The 19,541-nt window shown below is 36.4% G+C and overlaps 2 protein-coding genes and 1 pseudogene across 2 annotated transcripts; all 3 read left to right on the top strand.

The window, feature by feature from the left end:
• Nucleotides 1-10,298: 10,298 nt before the first annotated feature.
• OR8G6 (olfactory receptor family 8 subfamily G member 6) lies at nt 10,299-11,258 on the top strand. Its single transcript, NM_001389157.1, is given in 1 exon segment — nt 10,299-11,258. A coding segment is annotated over 1 exon segment (960 nt).
• Nucleotides 11,259-13,498: 2,240 nt separating this feature from the next.
• Nucleotides 13,499-13,910, top strand: LOC102153390 (annotated as a pseudogene).
• Nucleotides 13,911-18,605: 4,695 nt separating this feature from the next.
• On the top strand, nt 18,606-19,541 carry OR8G3 (olfactory receptor family 8 subfamily G member 3). The gene has a single exon (NM_001389090.1). It carries the CDS (start codon nt 18,606-18,608, stop codon nt 19,539-19,541), a length of 936 nt encoding a protein of 311 aa, NP_001376019.1.

Here is a 19,541-nt window from a genome sequence, read left to right as displayed (position 1 = left end):
TGACCTGCAGGGTCAAGGCTATCACCCAAGTGGTCACCTCTAAGTATGCACATACTTAAATGCTTGAGACCATAATTGGCAGTCTCATAGCACAACGGACCTGTTTTCCTTAGCAATTATCACTTTTACAATTTACTTTTATTTCATCAGCTTCTCCCTCTTCCACTGAACCAGCACTATCCAATTAAATTTTTAGAAATGATAGTAATATTCTATGTCTGCCATTGACTACATGTGGCAATTGAGTACCTGAAATGTGCTGAGGTAACAGAGGAAGAGGGTGGCCACACAGGGATAGTGACTATCATTTTGGGGAGCATAGCATAGCATTAGACAGTAATCCTTCTATATTTAATTTGCTCACCATTGTAACCCCAGGACTCAACATAAAGCTTTATGCAAAACAGGAAGATAAGTACTTTTGAATGAACAAATGAGTGAAGGAATGATTTTACTAGTCTTGGGCCTTAGCAGAGATTCAGATTTTTCTAAGTATACGGCAACCATTAGGTTTACCAGGCATGATCTTTGTTTATGCCAGTTGTAGCATATCTATTTATAAAGTCTTTATAAATCTTTCTGTGCTTCAGTTTCATCAGCCTTGAAATAAGAATAATTCTAATAGATATAAATATATAAGTATGAAGCAGGAGAGTGCTTAAACTATTTGACACAAAATAAATGCTATAAAACTGTTCTTTATGCAGTAAGCTCACAATTGTAGACTTATTTAAAAACATACAGCTTGCATTTTTTGAGTTTATTTCCTGATGAAGGAAATTTTCAATTTTTAATGTTTGTGGGCCCTCTTCCTGGGCTCCCAGGGAAGCTACATTTTAACTTTTACTAAGGTCAAAATGATTTAACCGAACTTCAAAGCACGGGATCTATTTTCTGCCCTGAGCACACATTTTACATCTGAGTCCTTAGCAAATAACCTCAAAGAAACATTTCAAACTAAAGGCAGGAGCAAAAATTTTCCTAAGTTCTAACCCTACACCTCTAAAGCCTGCAACCTTGCACATACTGAAAGTTTGTAATTTTCTGAAATGTCCTTTGTCATGATGATTTGTAACTTTTTATGAAACATAAAACATATATGACCCTGTATTAAACATTCCTTCCCCTGAGCACTCTCTTCTTTGTGAAGATTGTGTATCCTGGGCAGCTGTCCTCACTTGGGCTCAAATAAAACTCTCTTCCTTTTAAAAACAAATTCTAAAAATTTTGCTCATTTTGTGCCAACAGTTCTAACACATGTTATGGTATATTTCATGTCCATTGAAGGAATATTTGATCGAATACTTTAAAATATGTGATATACCAGATGTAACCATTTTATGAGCAAATTTACTATGTTGGTAAGTTTGGACAAATGACTTAATCTTTCTTGCTTCAGATTCCTTATTTTTAAAATATTAAATATATTGTTAAGTTGAATCATACGAAATTGCTACCTGATTCAGCCTCATATTATCTTTTACATTGAGCTGTTGTGAAAAATGAATAAATTAGTGAAAGGAACAAGATTAGAATTGTATGTGGTTAAGTATTCAATAAATAAATTCTGGCTATTATCATCACTAACAATGATTTATGCACACAAAAATATGGTATTTTGAAAACTAAAGAACAGCCATCACTAATAATCGTACATATTTAACTATTTCTCCAAACTTTAGATTAGCAGCAAAAGATTAAAATCATGATTTCAAATATTTCAGAAATTATATTCAGGTAGGAAGCTGTTGTCATAAAGACTTTCTAGGCCAATGTATGCAAAGCTTTAATTTCTAGCTCTTAACCAAATGACTGTCTACTATTCCTACACCGAGAGAGAATATTATACATATGGAAACTAATGAAAGCATCAACAAAAGATTTTTTAGAAAGTAAATTTTAATTGCTTCTGTGCCCCAATAACTTATCCCTGGTGAAAGGAAGTCTCACGGGAGCTTCTGTGTATATATCTTTGATGCTGTTACTTATATATTACCCTAGGTAAAAATAAGTCACTTTGGCGAGTGGCTCTGGTAGCATTATGAGGAAGCTACAGTAGGGAACCATGGTTTTTGATACATAATACTTATGTGAACTTCTCAGTAATTGAGACCTGCCTTTGATCTCCTAAGTAGAAGAGAGCCCAGAAATTTCTATTTTGAACAGCCTCTACTGTGATTCTCAAGAGCTATTTCCCTTAGAGGATACTTGGTCTAAATAGTACATATAACCCAGACTAAGGTTTCCAAGTAAAGGGTGAGTATCTGAATTCTATATATTGTAGGAATTTTAATCCCAGAATGTTGAAGGAGTCTAGCTTCCTCACATTATAGGAATTTCCTAAAGCTTCTAGAACATGGTTACTCTTTTGCTATAACACATCTTTTGCTATCACACATCCAAAGACAGAAAATCAGCTTTTTCAATGAATGGATAAAGAAGATGTGGTCTACGTATACAACGGAATATTACTCAGCCATTAGAAATGACAAATACCCACCATTTGCTTCTATGTGGATGGAACTGGAGGGTATTATGCTGAGTGAAATAAGTCAGTCGGAGAAGGACAAACATTATGTGGTTGGTCTCATTCATATGGGGAATATAAAACATAGTGAAAGGGAATAAAGGGGAAAGGAGAAAAAAATGAGTGGGAAATACCAGAGAGGGAGACAGAACATGAGAGACCTCTAACTCTGGGAAACGAGCAAGGGGTGGTAGAAAGGGAGGTGGGTCGGGAGTGGGGGATGACTGGGTGACGGGCACTGAGGGGGCACTTGATGGGATGAGCACTGGGTGTTATGCTGTATGTTGGCAAATTGAACTCCAATTTAAAAAAAAAAGAAAATTAGCTTTTTCATAATTCAACCCATACCACTTTCAGGCACATTTAGATGGTTAGAGAGATATTTGACGTTAAAACAGGTAGTTCATTGGCCATAGCTCTTCCTTTTAAAGTAACATACTGTTACTAGTCATGTAGCCACTTGGTGCAAATTATTTTGATCCAAATCTTCAGATTTTATACTATAGTTTGTAAATTGCCATAATGAAATACTGCCCTCAGAACTCAACACAATTTACCAGATGAAGTTTATCTTGTGTGACTATCACTTTGCTCATTTTAGATTTCTATGTTCCTTTTAATTAAATAGCATTCTCAGGTAAAACACCTAAGATCAGGATCTTTTGATCCTGATCTTTTCAACACAAGGCCAATGGTTCCCAATTTTGAATGTTTGCAGACCTGGCTTATTCCTAGTTATCCTTTAAGATTCAGGTTTCTTTTGGAAGCCTTCCTGGACTCCCATTTGGGGTTAGCACCACATTCACTGTGTTCCTGTAAGACTTGTGCAATCATGTATTAATCACATTGCCTTGTCTGCCTCCCTACTTCTACACTGTAACATTCTGAAGAGCAGGAACTTTATCCCATTCATCTCTCTAACCTGAGTGCTCACAACAAACTTTATGCTTATAAATTCCAGTTAGCTAACCTACATTGTAATCTTAGTGTCAGCTGTACACTATAGCCGTTCAACACTTCTTTTTTTTTTTTTTTTTTATTTATGATAGTCACAGAGAGAGAAAGAGAGAGAGGCAGAGACACAGGCAGAGGGAGAAGCAGGCTCCATGCACCGGGAGCCCGATGTGGGATTCGATCCCGGGTCTCCAGGATCGCGCCCTGGGCCAAAGGGAGGCGCCAAACCCCTGCGCCACCCAGGGATCCCCCATTCAACACTTCTATACAACACCAGGTGCTCATCACAAGTGCACTCCTTATTCCCCAACACCTATTTCACTCACCCCCCCACCTCCCCTCTGGTAACCATCAGTTTGTTCTCTATAGTTAAGAGTCTGTTTTCTGGTTTGCCTCTCTCTCTTTTTCCCTCTATGCTTGTTTGTTTTGTTTCTTAAACACACATACACTACACCACATATGAGTGAACACACACCACATATGACTGAAATCATGGTATTTGTATTTCTTCAACTGGCTTATTTCACTTAGCATAATACTCTCTAGCTCTATCCATGTACTGCAAATAGCAAGATTTCTAAATTCATTTTAATATCAGCCTAGATTCACAACCTAACATTCTCTTCTTAGATTATTATCATCATACAAGTCTTTATTACTCTTATCTATGTTAACATTATCTCTGAATTCTGTAATGTCTTCTATGGCATCATCCAAGTTATTGATAGAATGTTTTTCAAGACAAGACTAAGTATACAGTCTTATGGAATAAGAACTTAAAATTTCTCACTTTGTCATTAATCTTTAGATGTTCATTGAATTCATGGAACTATGATGTTTGTTCTGTATTTTTACCTACTACACATAACTTTGTCATGTCCATAGACTATCACAAGAAATTTAGCAAACACTTTAAAAATCAAAATAACCTAGGAGTGACCTTTTTTTTTTGTCTATTAATCTAGTAAAATTAAAGAAAAAAAATCTGGGCTACCTTAATGATCTTATTCTGGCTATAAATCATAACATTTCTATTTTAAGAACTCAACATTTTTTTTTCCTTTCCTAAACTGCTTTGATGTTTTCCTCAGGACCCCTTCATCTCTAAGATAGATTAGGCTAAGAAAAGGGAAGACCATTGATGCAATGTTGGGAATTCTCTAGGGGTTTCAGTCATGGGCCTTCAAACAGACAGGTAGCAGGAAATAATGGAAACTCTGATCATGTGTCAGAGTCACACTGCAGAGGGAGTTGGTCACCCATTAGAAGAGCTTAATACAGTAAAAATTATAAAAATTAGACAAGGTATAATGGAACATCTGTGATGACCAAAAGTTTTTAGTGGGTCACTTTTGTGAAGGGCTAGGAGTACAGGAGAAACAGTTGTAAAGAGTCAGAAATATGGAAGGACACCACAACTCAGCCCCTTTATTACAAGTAAGGAAAAAATAGAGGATGGATTAAAATAAATAATTGGGATTTTGTAAAAAATAATGGGGGGAGACTGCCATTTGGGGTTTATGAAACTGGCAACAGGTTTGGCTTGATCATGAGTTGACAGTTTTGTGCATTAGACATACTTAAATTCCTCACAGTAAGATATAGAATTGACCCAGAGCCAGGGATGGTTGGTTTCTGCTGGAGATGGCAAACTTTCTGGTTTTCTGGGAGTAAAAGGAAGGCAGATACCAGGCAGCAGCAAATCACTGGGTACCTCACTTAAGTCTCCTGGGTATTTCAGGCTTACTTTTTTTATACTTGTCGATTTTTTCTCTAATGAAGACATAAGATAAAGGTAGAAAGCATTTTAAATAGAGTATATTTCTTTAATCTGTAATCAGAAAGAGACTATTATAATTGTAAAATATAGTTATAATTTTTGAGCCAATATTGCACAATTTTTTGGAGCGAAAGATCTCACTGTTTGAAGAAACATTTAATGGGCATATTTGGCATAAATAAAGAGACATACACTGGCATAACCTAGAGGGTGGAAGGCTTGGAAGGCCATGGCAAATTAGCAGGAGGTGGTGGAATATTTTGAAAAGTAAGTATGATATTATTATCATTTTGTTGTGGTTGTTTTACTTGTTTATAAAAGCTTTACTGATGTAATTCACACACCACAAAATTCACCCATGCAATGTGTACAAATCAGTGGTTTTATTATATTCATAGAGCTGAATGACCATCACCACGTCCTACAGAACATCTTTATTACTTCAACCCTCTCCGCCACTCCCAGAATAAAGGTCTGTGCTCATCAGGAGTCACTTCCTTTCTCCCCTGCTCCCAGCCCCGGGAGGATACTAAACTACTTTCTTTCTACATAAATTTACCTTTCCTAGACACTTCATATAAATGGAATAATACAGTATGTGGCTTTTTGTGTCTCTTTCACTCTCCATAATGTTCTCAGGTTCATCCATGATGTGGCATGCCTCAAAACTTTATTACTTCTTATTGTGGAATAGTTTTCCACTTTATGCGTATCCACTCATCATTGTTTATCCACTCATAATTTTTTATCCACTCATCATTTGATAGACATTTGGATGGTTTTCCTTCTTTTGACTATTAAAAGTAATATTGCTAAGCATTCATGTATAAATTTCTATGTGAACATTTGTTTTCAGTTTTTGTGAGTATGTAAACTCTGGGTCATATGTTAAACTTTATGTTTAACTCTTTCAGGAACTGCTGGACTGGTTTTCTAATAAGCTATATCATTTTGCAATCCCACCAGCACTATATGAGGGTTCCAATTTCTCCAGATCCTTACCACTACATGTTACTGTCTGTCTTTTTGATTATAGCCATTCTAATGTGTATGAGGTGTTATCTCACGGTAGTTTGGATTTGCAGTTCCCTAATGACAGATGATGGTGAACCTCTTTTCAGGTGCCTATTGGTCATTTGTATATCTTCTTTGGAAAAATGTCTACTCAAATCCTCTGCTTATTTTAAAATTGTGTTGTCTTTTTATTGCTGAGTTGTAAGAATTTTTATATTTTTGGGGTACAAGTTGTTAGATATGTGACTTGCAGATATTTTCTCCCATCTGTTGGTTGTCTTTTCATCTTCCTGGATGATATTATTGAAATACAAGTTTTTATGACATTATTTATTTTTTCTATAGTTATTTGTGCTTTTGATGTCTTATCTAAGAAAATATTGCCTATTCCAAGGGGACAAAAACCGATTCCTATATTTTTTTTAAGAGTGTTATAGTTTCAGGGGCACCTAAGTGGGTAGCTCAGTCAGTTAAGTGTCTTACTCTTGAAGTCAGCTCAGGTTTTGATCTCAGGGTTGTGAGTTCAAGCCCTGTGTTGGTCTCTGCACTGGGTATGGAGCCTACTAAAAAAAAAAAAATAATAAAAAAAAAAAAAAAGGATTGTTATGGTTTTAGCTCTTATATTTAGGTCTCAGACCTATTTTGAATTAATTTTTGTGTATGTTGTGAGGAAGGGATCTGACTGCATTCTTCTGCATGTGGCTAACCAGTTATTGAATAACCATTTGTTGAAAATATTCTTTCCCTATTGAATTGTCTTGTTATCCTTGTCAAAATCAATTCACCACAGATGTATGTGTTCATTTCTTAACTCTAATTTCAATTTCTTTTATCTATATGTCCATTATGTCCGTTTTTATGTCAGCAACACATTAGCTTAATTACTGTAGCTTTGTAGCAAGGTTTCAAATTAGGAAGTCTGAGTCCTCCAACTTTGTTCCTCTTTTTTCCAGCTTTTTTTAAAGATTTTATTTATTTATTTATTCATGAGAGACACAGAGAGAGAGAGAGAGGCAGAGACTCAGGCAGAGGGAGAAGCAGGCTCCACGCAGGGAGTCTGATGTGGGACTCAATCCTGGGACTCCAGGACCATGTCCTGGACAGAAGGCAGGAGCTAAACCACTGAGCCACCCAGGGATTCTCCCCCCCCCTCCTTTTTTTGGCTATTCTGAATCCTTTATATTTCCACATGAATTCTAGGAAGAGCTGGTTAATATCTGCAAAAACAGCTACGATGTTGATAGAGATTGCATTGAATCTATAGATCAGTTTGGGGAGTATTGACATCTCAATATTAAGGTTTTTGATTCATTAACATGGAATGTCTTTTCATTTATGTAGGTCTTCCTTAATTTTTTTCAAAAATGTTTTGTAATTTTCAGTGTATGTGTCTTGTGGTTCTTTGTTTAATTTGTTCCCACATATTTTATTATTTTTTGTTGCTATTACAAATGGAATTTTTTCTGGATTATTTATTGCAAGTGTGTAGAAATACAATTGAGCATTATATGTTGATATATTTTTCAACCTTGCTGAACTTGTTAATTATTTCTAAGGTTTTTAAAATAAAGTCCTTAAGATTTTCTATATGTTACATCATATAATCTGTGAATAGAGATAGTTTTACTTCTTCCTTTCTAATGTGGATGTCTTTTATTCCATTGTCTTCCTTGATTGTTGTTGATAGAATCTTCAGTATAAGGCTGAGAAGAAGTGGTAGGATGGCCATCTTTATGCTTCTCATCCTGGGGAATAATATTCAATCTTTCATCATTAAGGATGATGTTTGTTGTGTTGTTTTTTATGGATGCTGCTGAGGTTATTTAAAAAATAAAGCAATGTTTTTTGACAGAGCATATGCTCTTCAAATTGCATCATAACCTCTTATTTTTTTTTTAAATCAAAGTGGCCCTTTGAATAATTTATGTTTGAGAAATCTTTAGGGCATTATGTTAAGTGTAATAAGCCAGTCACAAAAATATAAATGCTGTATGATTACACTTATGGGAGATATCTAAAGTAATTAAATTCATAGAAATAGAGTAGAATAGGAGTTACCGGGGCCTGAGGGAGAGGGAGAAAAAAGGATTTGTTTAATGGGTATAGAGTTTCAGATTTACAGGATGAAAAAGTTCTGAGGATCTGTTTCAAAACAATGGGAACATATATAACACTACTGAATTGTACACTTAAACTGATGACATGACAAATTTCATGTTATGTGATTTTTTACATATATTAGTATATTATATGTAGTATATATATTAGTATATATTAGTATAATATACTATATATAATATATATACTAGTATATATACTAAATATATATTAGTATATATATACTATATTATATAGTAATATAGTATATATATTATATATACTATATTATATAGTATATATAATATATATACTAGTATATATACTAATATATACTATATAAATAACATATATATATTATATATACAATATATACAGGATATATATCCATTCATCAGTTGATGGACATTTGGGATTTGGGCTGTTTCCATAATTTGGCTATCGTAAGCCTTTTAAGTTTTATCTAAATATGCATACCCTTGTTTTTGATACATGAATAATTTGTGATGGCATCTCTTGGATCTCTTTCTTTTGGAGATGGAACAATCATCACAGCATAACTCTGCCTCAAATCATCAGTTTTTTTTCCAAACCTATATCCCAGAGACAGAAAGATATACATATTCTTTCTGCTCTCGTTTCTTGTGCCCCTGAAGGAGTGCTTTTAAAAGCTCTGGTTCAAAGTGGAGTATAAAGACAGTAAGACAATGTGCACATTGTTGTTATATAAGGTATCCTGCAAGATTGACATTCTGCAGCTCTGTTTCCCCAGAAAATAAGTTCCAAAGGTCACAGACCACATCAAATCATACACAGCACTTAGCTCATGCTGAATATTCTATAAATGTTTTTGGAATAAATTAATTTGGGCTTCAGTGTTTCAGATTTCTGAAATCCTCATTAGAAACCTTATGTCCTTCCTGGATGTGGAATTCAAATTGATGATAGACTTATTGTTAGCTCTCCAGTTACTTCCAGAGCCACTATTCTGTATTTTTGAAGAGGTGCCCATAGTCAAGGTACTCAGGGAGTATAGGATACAAGGTACTACAGGGAGTCTAGACTGGACCAGTTGTCAATGCACTATTGTAGTACTTAACATAATTTTTTCCTTCACATTAATTGGCTTCTTTGATATGACAAAGAGACAGCGATAGGGGAGCAGACATAAGTAGCTAAAATGAGATAGGGAAGGTGAGAGAGACAGTTCTTACATCATATCCTTGATCATTTACTTATTACATACTTAAGGATAAGCAAATATCCAACCATTATAACCCTCTGTTACCTAATATGCAAACCAGGCATACTAGTATTTGTTCTGTTCTGCATAAGAACTGAGAGTAAAAAAACAAAAACAAAAACAAATCATGGAGATTTTTATAACAAAGTTAACAAAAAAGTTCTTTGGATGTTCCTGGACTGGGCAATACTAAGACCCACTTTATTATCTTTTTAAATTCTGGTGTAACGGTGTTATATTAATTTCAAGTGTACAATATAGTGATTCAACAATTCCATATACAATTCAGTGCTTGTTAAGATAAGTTTACTTTTAATCTCCTTCTCCTATTTCATCCATCCCCCACCTACCTCCCCTCTGTTGTCTGTTTATTCTCTATAGTTAAGAGTTTGCTTTTGATTTGACTCTCATTTTTCCCTTTGTTCATTTGTTTTGTAAATTCCACATATAAGTGAAATCATATGGTATTTGTCTTTTCTCTGACTGGCTTATTTCACTCAGTCTTATACTGTCTAGATCCATCCATGTCTTTAAGCACTAACATAGAGATCACGGACAGACATCGAACTGGACCTACTTGGTTGAAAAGACAGATTTTGTTTCATACCACCTTATGCGATAGGATAATGAATATCTACCACAAATTTTCTTCTTCTCTTTCTACATAAAATTCCCAGAGGAAAATGGGAGCAGAAAATCACTCCACAGTGACTGATTTCATCCTTGCTGGGCTAACAGAGAAACCAGAACTCCAACTGCCCCTTTTCTTCCTCTTCCTAGGAATCTATGCAGTCACAGTGGTGGGGAACCTGGGCATGATCATGCTGATAGGGATCAGTGCTCACCTGCACACACCCATGTATTACTTCCTCAGTAGCTTGTCCTTCATTGATCTCTGCCATTCCACTGTTGTTACTCCCAAAATGCTGATGAACTTTGTGACAGAGAGGAATTTTATCTCCTATGAAGGCTGCATGACTCAGCTTTACTTCTTCCTTGTTTTTGTTATATCAGAATGTCACATGTTGGCTGCAATGGCCTATGATCGCTACGTTGCCATCTGTAACCCATTGCTTTACAATGTCACCATGTCTTATCAGGTCTGTTCCTGGCTGGTAGGTGGGGTGTATATCATGGGCTTGACTGGTGCCACAGCTCACACAGGCTGCATGCTAAGAGTGCTTTTCTGCAAGGCTGATAGAATCAACCATTACTTCTGTGATCTCTTCCCACTATTGGAGCTCTCCTGCTCCAGTACTTATATCAACGAGGTGGTAGTTTTGTGCTTCAGTGCAGTTAATATCCTTGTCCCCAGCCTGACAATCCTTGCCTCCTACATCTTCATCCTCTCTAGCATCCTCCGCATCCGCTCCACTGAGGGCAGGTCCAAAGCCTTCAGCACCTGCAGCTCTCACATCTCAGCTGTTGTTGTTTTCTTTGGATCTGCTGCATTCATGTACCTGCAGCCATCATCTGTGAGCTCCATGGACCAAGGGAAAGTGTCCTCTGTGTTTTATACCATCATTGTGCCCATGCTGAACCCCCTGATCTACAGCCTGAGGAATAAAGATGTCAGAGTCGCCCTAAAGAAGATCCTTGAAAAAAGAAGGAAAACGGTATTTTGCCTGAGCAAAAATTTTTAATTCTCCAATAAGTTTCAATAAGGAAACACTCCGTAGACAACCATGTATATCCATCCACAAGATTGTTGTTACTACTTGATAATTTGGAAAAATAGTGCGGGGGCTTGGGGAAGACTAGATTCACAATACCAGTCACATGGAAAGCATCACTATACAATAGAGTGTATTGGACATAGAACTGGACGCCATATGGACACCAGAAAGCACCAAGTGTATTGGAGTTAGAAAGCAAAGTGCAGACAAATAAAATTTGTAGAATTAGGATATCTTCTAGAAATAGAATGCACAAAAATGGTTATTTGCTAATTAAATGGGTGAAATAAATACAGTTCCTTTGATAATTCTTACTGAATTATCTTTTAATATGCTTTTCAAGACTTTTAACTTCTACTAGTTATTTGAAAGGACAATGTATTGTAATGATTGTCATTATCATATAGGGTTCAAGAACTATTTTAATTTTACAATGTTTGGCTTGAAAACTTTGACTAATCATAACAGATAGCATATACCACTGGCCAGAACTCTATGGTAAGATCTTCCTGGTATGCTTTTCTTTCTCTCTCTCTCTTTTTTAAATTCAAATGTAGTTGACACACAATGTTACTTTAGTTTCAGACTCAACATAAACATAGTGACTCAACATGTCTATGTGTGATGCTGTGCTTGCCACAAATGCAGCTACTATCGGTCACTATACAACACTACTTTAATACCATTGACTGTGTTCTCTATGCTGTGCCTTTTAATCTCATGACTTACCCATTTCATAACTGGAGGCCTGTCTCTCCCACGCCTTTCACCCATTTTGCTCATCCTCCCCTACTCCTCTTCCTCTGGCAACCAAAGTTTGTTTTCTGTATTTATGAGTCTGATTCGTTTTTTTGTATGTTTATTCATTTGTGTAAGTTCTTGATTCCACATATGAGTGAAATCATATGGTATTTGTCTTTCTCAGTCTGACTTAGCATAATACCCTTTAGGTCCATCTATGTTGTTGCAAATAGCAAGATCTCATTTTTCATGGCTGAATAATATTCCATTGTATAGATATATCCTCTTCTTTATCCACTCATGTAATGATGGACACTTAAGTTGTTTCCATATTTCAGCCATTGTAAAGAATACCGTAATAAACATAAAAGTGCTTGTATCTTTCTGAATTAGTGTTTTTGTTTCCCTGGGTTAAATATCCAATAGTGGAATTATTGGATCATATGATATTTCTATTTTTAACTTTTTGAGGCACCTCTATGCTGTTTTCCAGAGTGGCTGTACCAGTTAACATTTCCAGCAACACTATACAAACAATCCTGTTTCTGCACATCCTCACCAACTCTTATTTCTTTCTTTTTGATTTTAGTCATTCTGACAGGTGTAAGGTGATATCACATTGTGGTTTTTATTTTCATTTCCCTGATAATTAACGATACTATCTTTTTCTGTGTCTGTTGGCCATTTATATATCTTCTTCAAAAAAGAAGGTCCCCTGCCCATTTTTTAATAAGATTGTTTGGGAGTTTTTTGGTGTTGAGTTGTAGAAGTTCTTTATGTTCTTCGTATATTTTGGATATTTACCCCTTGGTGGATATATAATTTGCAAAATTTTTGTCCCATTCAGTAGGTTGCCTTTTTGTTTTGTTGATGATTTCCTTCACTGTGCAAAAACTTTTTTTTTTAATTTAAGGATAGTTGACACACAATGTTACATTAGTTTCAGGTGTATAATATAGTGACTCAACTTCTCTATACATTATGTTAGGCTCACCACAAATGTAGCTACCATGTGTCACCATACAACATTATTATAATATCATTGACTATATTTCCTACTCCAGGCTATTATCAGATACACATCTGGTTCATCACACATACTATAATAATGATATCTCTTCTGTTGTTGTTTACTATTAAGGCATGCTTGTGGATATTATCTCTTTCAAAATTGTCAAATTCTTCAGAAGAAAAATTGTGTCTTGCATTGTGCCATATTTTTTGTTCTAAGGTTCGATTGTTAATAAGCAACATTTTCTATAGGCTTTATAAATTATTCTGTTCTAGGTTTTTCTCTTTTCATAGCAGTTGGCAAAAATACCTTTACAAAAAGGTTGAAGCTCCATTTTTAACAATAATTTAAAGCATTTAATAGTAAATTTGATTAAGAAAGTTTATTTTTATTATTGTCAAAATCATATAACATTCAATAAATATTTTGAAAAAATATTAACTCCTAGCCCTTCTTCCCTGGTACCTACACCGCGGCCCTCCAACTTATGAGATGCTCAAGGAGGAGCATGAGGTAGCAGTCCTTGAGGCGCTCCAGAGCTCGACTCCCGTGATGACCACTATGATCAACATCTATAGTGACAGGCCATGCCTGACCACATTTTCTGGTCCCTGTTCAACACAATCTTCCTGAACTGGTGCTGCCTGGGCTTCGCGGCCTTTGCCTATTCTGTGAAGTCTAGGGGCAGGAAGCTGGTGGGTGACATGACTAAGACTCAGACTTATGTTTCCACTTCCAAGTGCCTGAACATCTGGGCCTTGGGCTTGGGCCTCCCTCTAACCATCACCTTCATCATTTTTTTGGCCACTAGCTCACTGATGATTTTCCAAACAATTTCAGAGATCATAAAACATGGAGGGTACTAGTAGCTGCCCATGGCCTGAGGCTGTCACTCCTGTCACAACATTTTATGTATGTGTCACCCTACCATTCGTGGCAATAAAGCACTTGTGTATGAGAAAAAAAAATTAATCTCTAGAGCACATATATTTCTATTGCTCCTCATCATTTCTCTTTTAGTTTTAAAAACATACGGTCATCATCTCTCCTTCTTACTCTTGTTGGGAATTCTTCAGGGGTTTGTGCAATATTTAGCAAATGTTTTCACTTAGGCCACAAGTTAAAACATTCTAAGCATCATTGTTTTCTAAGTACATTATGAAATCTAAATATAATTAACAGAGGTTAAGGAGGGACACCTGGGTGGCTCAGTGGTTAAGCATCTGCCTTCAGTTCAGGTCATGATCCCGCGGTCCTGGGATGGAGTCCCTCACTGGGCTCCCTACAGGGAGACTGCTTCTCCTTCTGCCTGTGTCTCTGCCTCTCTTTCTGTGTCTCTCGTGAATAAATAAATAAAATCTTTAAAAAAAAAAGAGGTCAAGGAAAATAAAATATTTCAGAATTTACCCGACCAGTTGTTTTCCCTGGTTTCTTACTTTACCCCTGTGGGAAACAACTTTAGAAAAATTCTTTAGGACAGCCCGGGTGGCTCAGCGGTTTAGTGCTGCCTTCAGCCCCAGGGCCTGATCCTGGAGACCCGGAATTGAGTCCTACGTCGGGCTCCCTGCATAGAGCCTGCTTCTCCCTCTGCCTGTGTCCCTGCCTCTCTCTCTCTCTCTCTCTCTGTGTGTGTGTGTGTGTGTGTCTCATGAATAAATAAATAAAATATTTTTTTAAGGAATTCTTTAGGGTCTGTCTTAAAAATTTCCTGAAATTCTGCATTTTAAGATGGCTTGGCATGAAATTCACTGGCATCCTAACAACATCTCTAACATCCTCGGTTCTGATATGTAACCTAACAAGAACAATGAATTATACCTATGTTAATACTCTTAAGCACTTGAGAACCAGTAGAGAAAGGGAAATTCTAATAGTTTCTTTTCCCAAGAGTGGATACTTGTGGGATAAGATTCTGGTGGGAGGCCATTATCATTGTTTGTTCTTAATCAGACACTTAGTGTCTATACCCAGAGTATAAAATCCTGTCATCACATCAACCAACATTTGCAGGGGGACAGATGGCCTTGGGCATCAGCTTCATCAGAGATCAAGATCAGTAACTACAATCGCCAAAGGAGACTTTAAGCTATGAACATCTCAACACTAAGGAGTCCTGCAAGGTCGGTACTCAGAACTATCCACCAGCATCATCAGGTCATTTTTCCCTCTACAACAATGAAGATGAAAAGTACATGGCATTGAACTCTCTGGGAAGAAAGAGAGGTATGTCTGAATCTCAATCCTTGGCTTTTAAAATCTTAGTCTTTCACTCAAGCTCCTTTTACAGTGCACATAGGGGTGCATGTAGCTATTTATACATATACACCTGTCCTCATTCCATTATTCACACTCTAATGAGGACATGCCCCTTTATTATCTCCCTGTTCCCTGTAGTATAAAATTATGGCAAATACTTTTCTGTTTACTCTATTTCAACTCAGGCAAGTGTGAAGGCCTTGTTGACTTAGTCTCTGTTAACTTACCACTAACTTTTCTTTCATAATTTTATTAAACGCATATAAATTGAGGATCCCTGAATGAAAGAGCCAAGTAGTGTATTGAGTTTACAGTCTAGCAGAGAAGGGAAACCAGTAAATAATTCATCCTACTTAATACAAAGTTAAATAAGTGCTTATGTAAACGTAGGAAATGTATTCATGGGCACACACAAAAAAATGGTAATGTCAACTGGGGCTGTCATATTAAACTCCTTAACTAAATGATCCTAATTTGTATTATTGTGTATAGTTTTAGAAATTTATTATCATTATTATTTTGAATACTTATCTATTTATTTTAGAGAGAGAGATAAAGAGAGGGAGAGAGAGAGGGCAAGCAGGGGGAGGGGCAGAAGGAGAGGGGAACAATCTCAAGCAGACTCCTCGCTGAGGCACAGAGCCTGACTCAGATTTCAATCTCATGACCCTGAGATCATAGCTTGAGCCTAAATCAAGAGTCCAGTGCTTAGCCACTGAGCTACCCAGGTTGTCCTATTATTATTTTTTATTTTTATTTTTATTTTTAATGTAGGCTCCATGCCCAGTGTGGAACCAAACATGGGGCTTAAACTCATGACCCTGCAATCAAGACCTGAGCTGAGATCAAGAGTCAGACACTTAACCGACCAAGTCACCTAGACACTTTGTTGTGTGTATTCACAGAAACAAGATATGCTGAGGAAAAAAATTTAAAACTCTGGTTTTCATTATGCGAATGACAATGTTGGGTGAATTAAAGATATAACAGAGAGATATTCAAAACATTACAATTAAAACGGTTAACATTTATTAAGTTCCAACCAAGAGCCAGGAACTGTGCTAGGCACCTTACGGGTATTATTTAATTTAATTTTCACATGAGAGAAAAATTAATATTTCCATTTTTCAGAGGAGTAAGGCAAGCATAGGACTGAATTGTTTGCATCCATGACCTTAAAATCAAGACCTATTAGAATGATACAGTCATGAAATATTGGAATTTAAAGAGATATTAAGGATAACTTAATACAACCACTCATCTAGAGCTTGCTTCCATAAACAATATCTGCTAAGTGGCCCTTTAGGCTGTGCTCTAACATTTCTGGCTATAAGATCAGGGTCTGTGTGACTGTTGTAAGCTTCTTTGATGTGAAACCAGATAGTTCTCCCTATAGTTTCAAGCAGGTCATTTTACCTCACTTTCTTAGAGACATAAAATGAACCCAACACCTTTTAGATACAGCAATATATTGAACATTTGACCATAACTGTCATGTGCCACATGAATTTTTTGTTTTCTGCTAATTAAAAATCCCTCAGTTATTTCAACCATTCATCAAAAGACAAGATTTCTGGATAATTTTTCTGAAATTTTCTAGTTTTTCTAAATCACATATAGTATTGTACCTCAAATTCAAAACATTATTCCAACTATTACTTGAGTGTTAAGAAAATGAATTTTCATTTCTAGAATCTAGTTTTCTTTGCAATGTAAATAAAATATATATTAGTCTTTTTTTAAAAAAATCACACTGTTGACTGGTATTGAATTTAAAAAATAAAATTTCTAGTTATATTTTGCATGTGTTCTAATAATCCATATCTCTTCCATCTTAAAATTCTGTAAATTCTGTAAAGTACATGCAAAATACATGATAAGAAGATACCTAGTGTTTTTCTTCCAAAATCATTCTCATATTTTGAGAATAAGAGTAGTTTTCTGATCACCACCAGATGAAGTCCAACTAACAGAAACTATTCATAGTCTTCTGCTTCTCTGGTTACAGAGTTAGAATACATGATCTAAATTTCAGCCATTGTATCACTCCCCTGAGAGTATTTAAGTTATAAATGAAGGAAGACAATTTTCACTCTTGGAGAAGTTGTTGAGGTATTGGTATGTTATGTTCATACCTGCGAGGTAGTAGGCCTGGGTGAAGAAACCTAGGACAAGCAGATTAGCAGAATTCCAGGTGGAATGATATTGATAGTTGCTGAAAATTTCAGGTATTTTGAGCAAGAATTCTAGTAAGGAAAATGATTCAGACCTAATTAATAACTTTTCACAGACTTTTTAATTATAGAAACATGTTATTCTTTCTTATTTTCAATTGAATGGAAATTTAATTATGCCATTTGATAAACACGGCATTAATATATACATATAGGATATCCCATAGAATATAGGATTATTATATACATATGGGAAAGAGTCATTAGAAATAACAGTAGTTGGGGATCCCTGGGTGGCGCAGCGGTTTGGCGCCTGCCTTTGGCCCAGGGCGCAATACTGGAGACCCGGGATCGAATCCCACGTCGGGCTCCCGGTACATAGAGCCTGCCTCTCCCTCTGCCTGTGTCTCTGCCTCTCTCTCTCTCTCTCTCTCTCTCTGTGACTATCATAAATAAATAAAAATTTAAAAAAAAGAAATAACAGTAGTTGAATCACCATATTGCACACCTGAAACTAATATTAATTACATTGTATGTTAACTAACTGGAATTTGAATAAAAACTTAAAGAGAAATAATAGGAATAACTTCCCTATTAACTGACTCAAAATATCTAAAACTTGCTATTTTCTATTAAGAATTAGAAATATCGGGATCCCTGGGTGGCGCAGCAGTTTGGCGCCTGCCTTTGGCCCAGGGCGCGATCCTGGAGACCCGGGAATCGAATCCCACATCGGGTTCCCGGTGCATGGAGCCTGCTTCCCCCTCTGCCTGTGTCTCTGCGCCTCTCTCTCTCTCTGTGACTATCATAAATAAATAAAAATTAAAAAAAATAAAATAAATAAAAATATAATTTATAAAAAAAGAATTAGAAATATCTTAGTTACAAGTTTCTTGGATTTTCCTCTGGTTAGCTGGAATCATTGGTTGTCCTAGAGTGATAGAAGAGATTCAAGAGATATCTTCATGAAGAATGGCCTTTGATGAGGAATAAAATAATGATCTTCATAAAATTATTCTCTCTCTGCCACACATACACACATACATATGTATGCACAAATACACACACATACATCCCACACGAGTACACTCATTTTCTGTTTTTTTAAGTTTAGAACCCTTTGAGAGAATAATGGACCCTGGAAATCATTCCATAGTGACTGAGTTCATCCTCGCTGGGCTAACAGAGAAACCAGAACTCCAACTGCCCCTTTTCTTCCTCTTCCTAGGAATCTATGTGGTCACAGTGGTGGGGAACCTGGGCATGATCATGCTGATAGGGCTCAGTGCTCACTTGCACACCCCCATGTACTACTTCCTCAGCAATTTGTCCTTCATTGATCTCTGCCATTCCACTGTCGTTACCCCCAAAATGCTGGTGAACTTTGTGACACAGAAGAACATCACTCCCTACTCTGAATGCATGACTCAGCTCTATTTCTTCCTGATTTTTGCCATTGCAGAGTGTCACATGTTGGCTGCAATGGCTTATGACCGCTATGCTGCCATCTGTAACCCTTTGCTTTACAATGTCATCATGTCTTCTCAGATCTGCTTCTGGATGACAGTGGGAGTTTATATTTTGGGCATCGTTGGATCTACAATCCACACGGGCTTTATGATGAGACTCCTTTTCTGCAAGAGCAATGTGGTTAATCATTATTTCTGTGATCTCTTCCCAGTCTTGGAATTATCCTGTTCCAGCACCTACATTAATGAATTACTGGTTCTAGTCTTGAGTGCATTTAACATTTTGACTCCTGCCTTAACTATCCTTGCCTCCTACATCTTCATCCTCTCCAGCATCCTCCACATCCGCTCCACTGAGGGCAGGTCCAAAGCCTTCAGCACCTGCAGTTCTCACATCTCAGCTGTTACTGTCTTTTTTGGATCTGCTGCATTCATGTACCTGCAGCCGTCATCTGTGAGCTCCATGGACCAAGGGAAAGTGTCCTCTGTGTTTTATACCATCATTGTGCCCATGTTGAACCCTTTGATCTATAGCCTGAGGAATAAGGATGTCAAATTTGCCCTGAAGAAAATTCTGGTTGGTAGAAAATGTTCATAA

This window comes from Canis lupus, chromosome 5 (assembly GCF_011100685.1).
Source record: "Canis lupus familiaris isolate Mischka breed German Shepherd chromosome 5, alternate assembly UU_Cfam_GSD_1.0, whole genome shotgun sequence".
NCBI classification, from domain to species: Eukaryota; Metazoa; Chordata; class Mammalia; order Carnivora; family Canidae; genus Canis; species Canis lupus.
This window is presented reverse-complemented; position numbering and strand designations above follow the sequence as displayed.

Coding starts and splice junctions, on each gene's coding strand:
- OR8G3 (NM_001389090.1), top strand. CDS start 18,606: ATGGACCCTGGAAATCATTCCATAGTGACTGAGTTCATCCTCGCTGGG.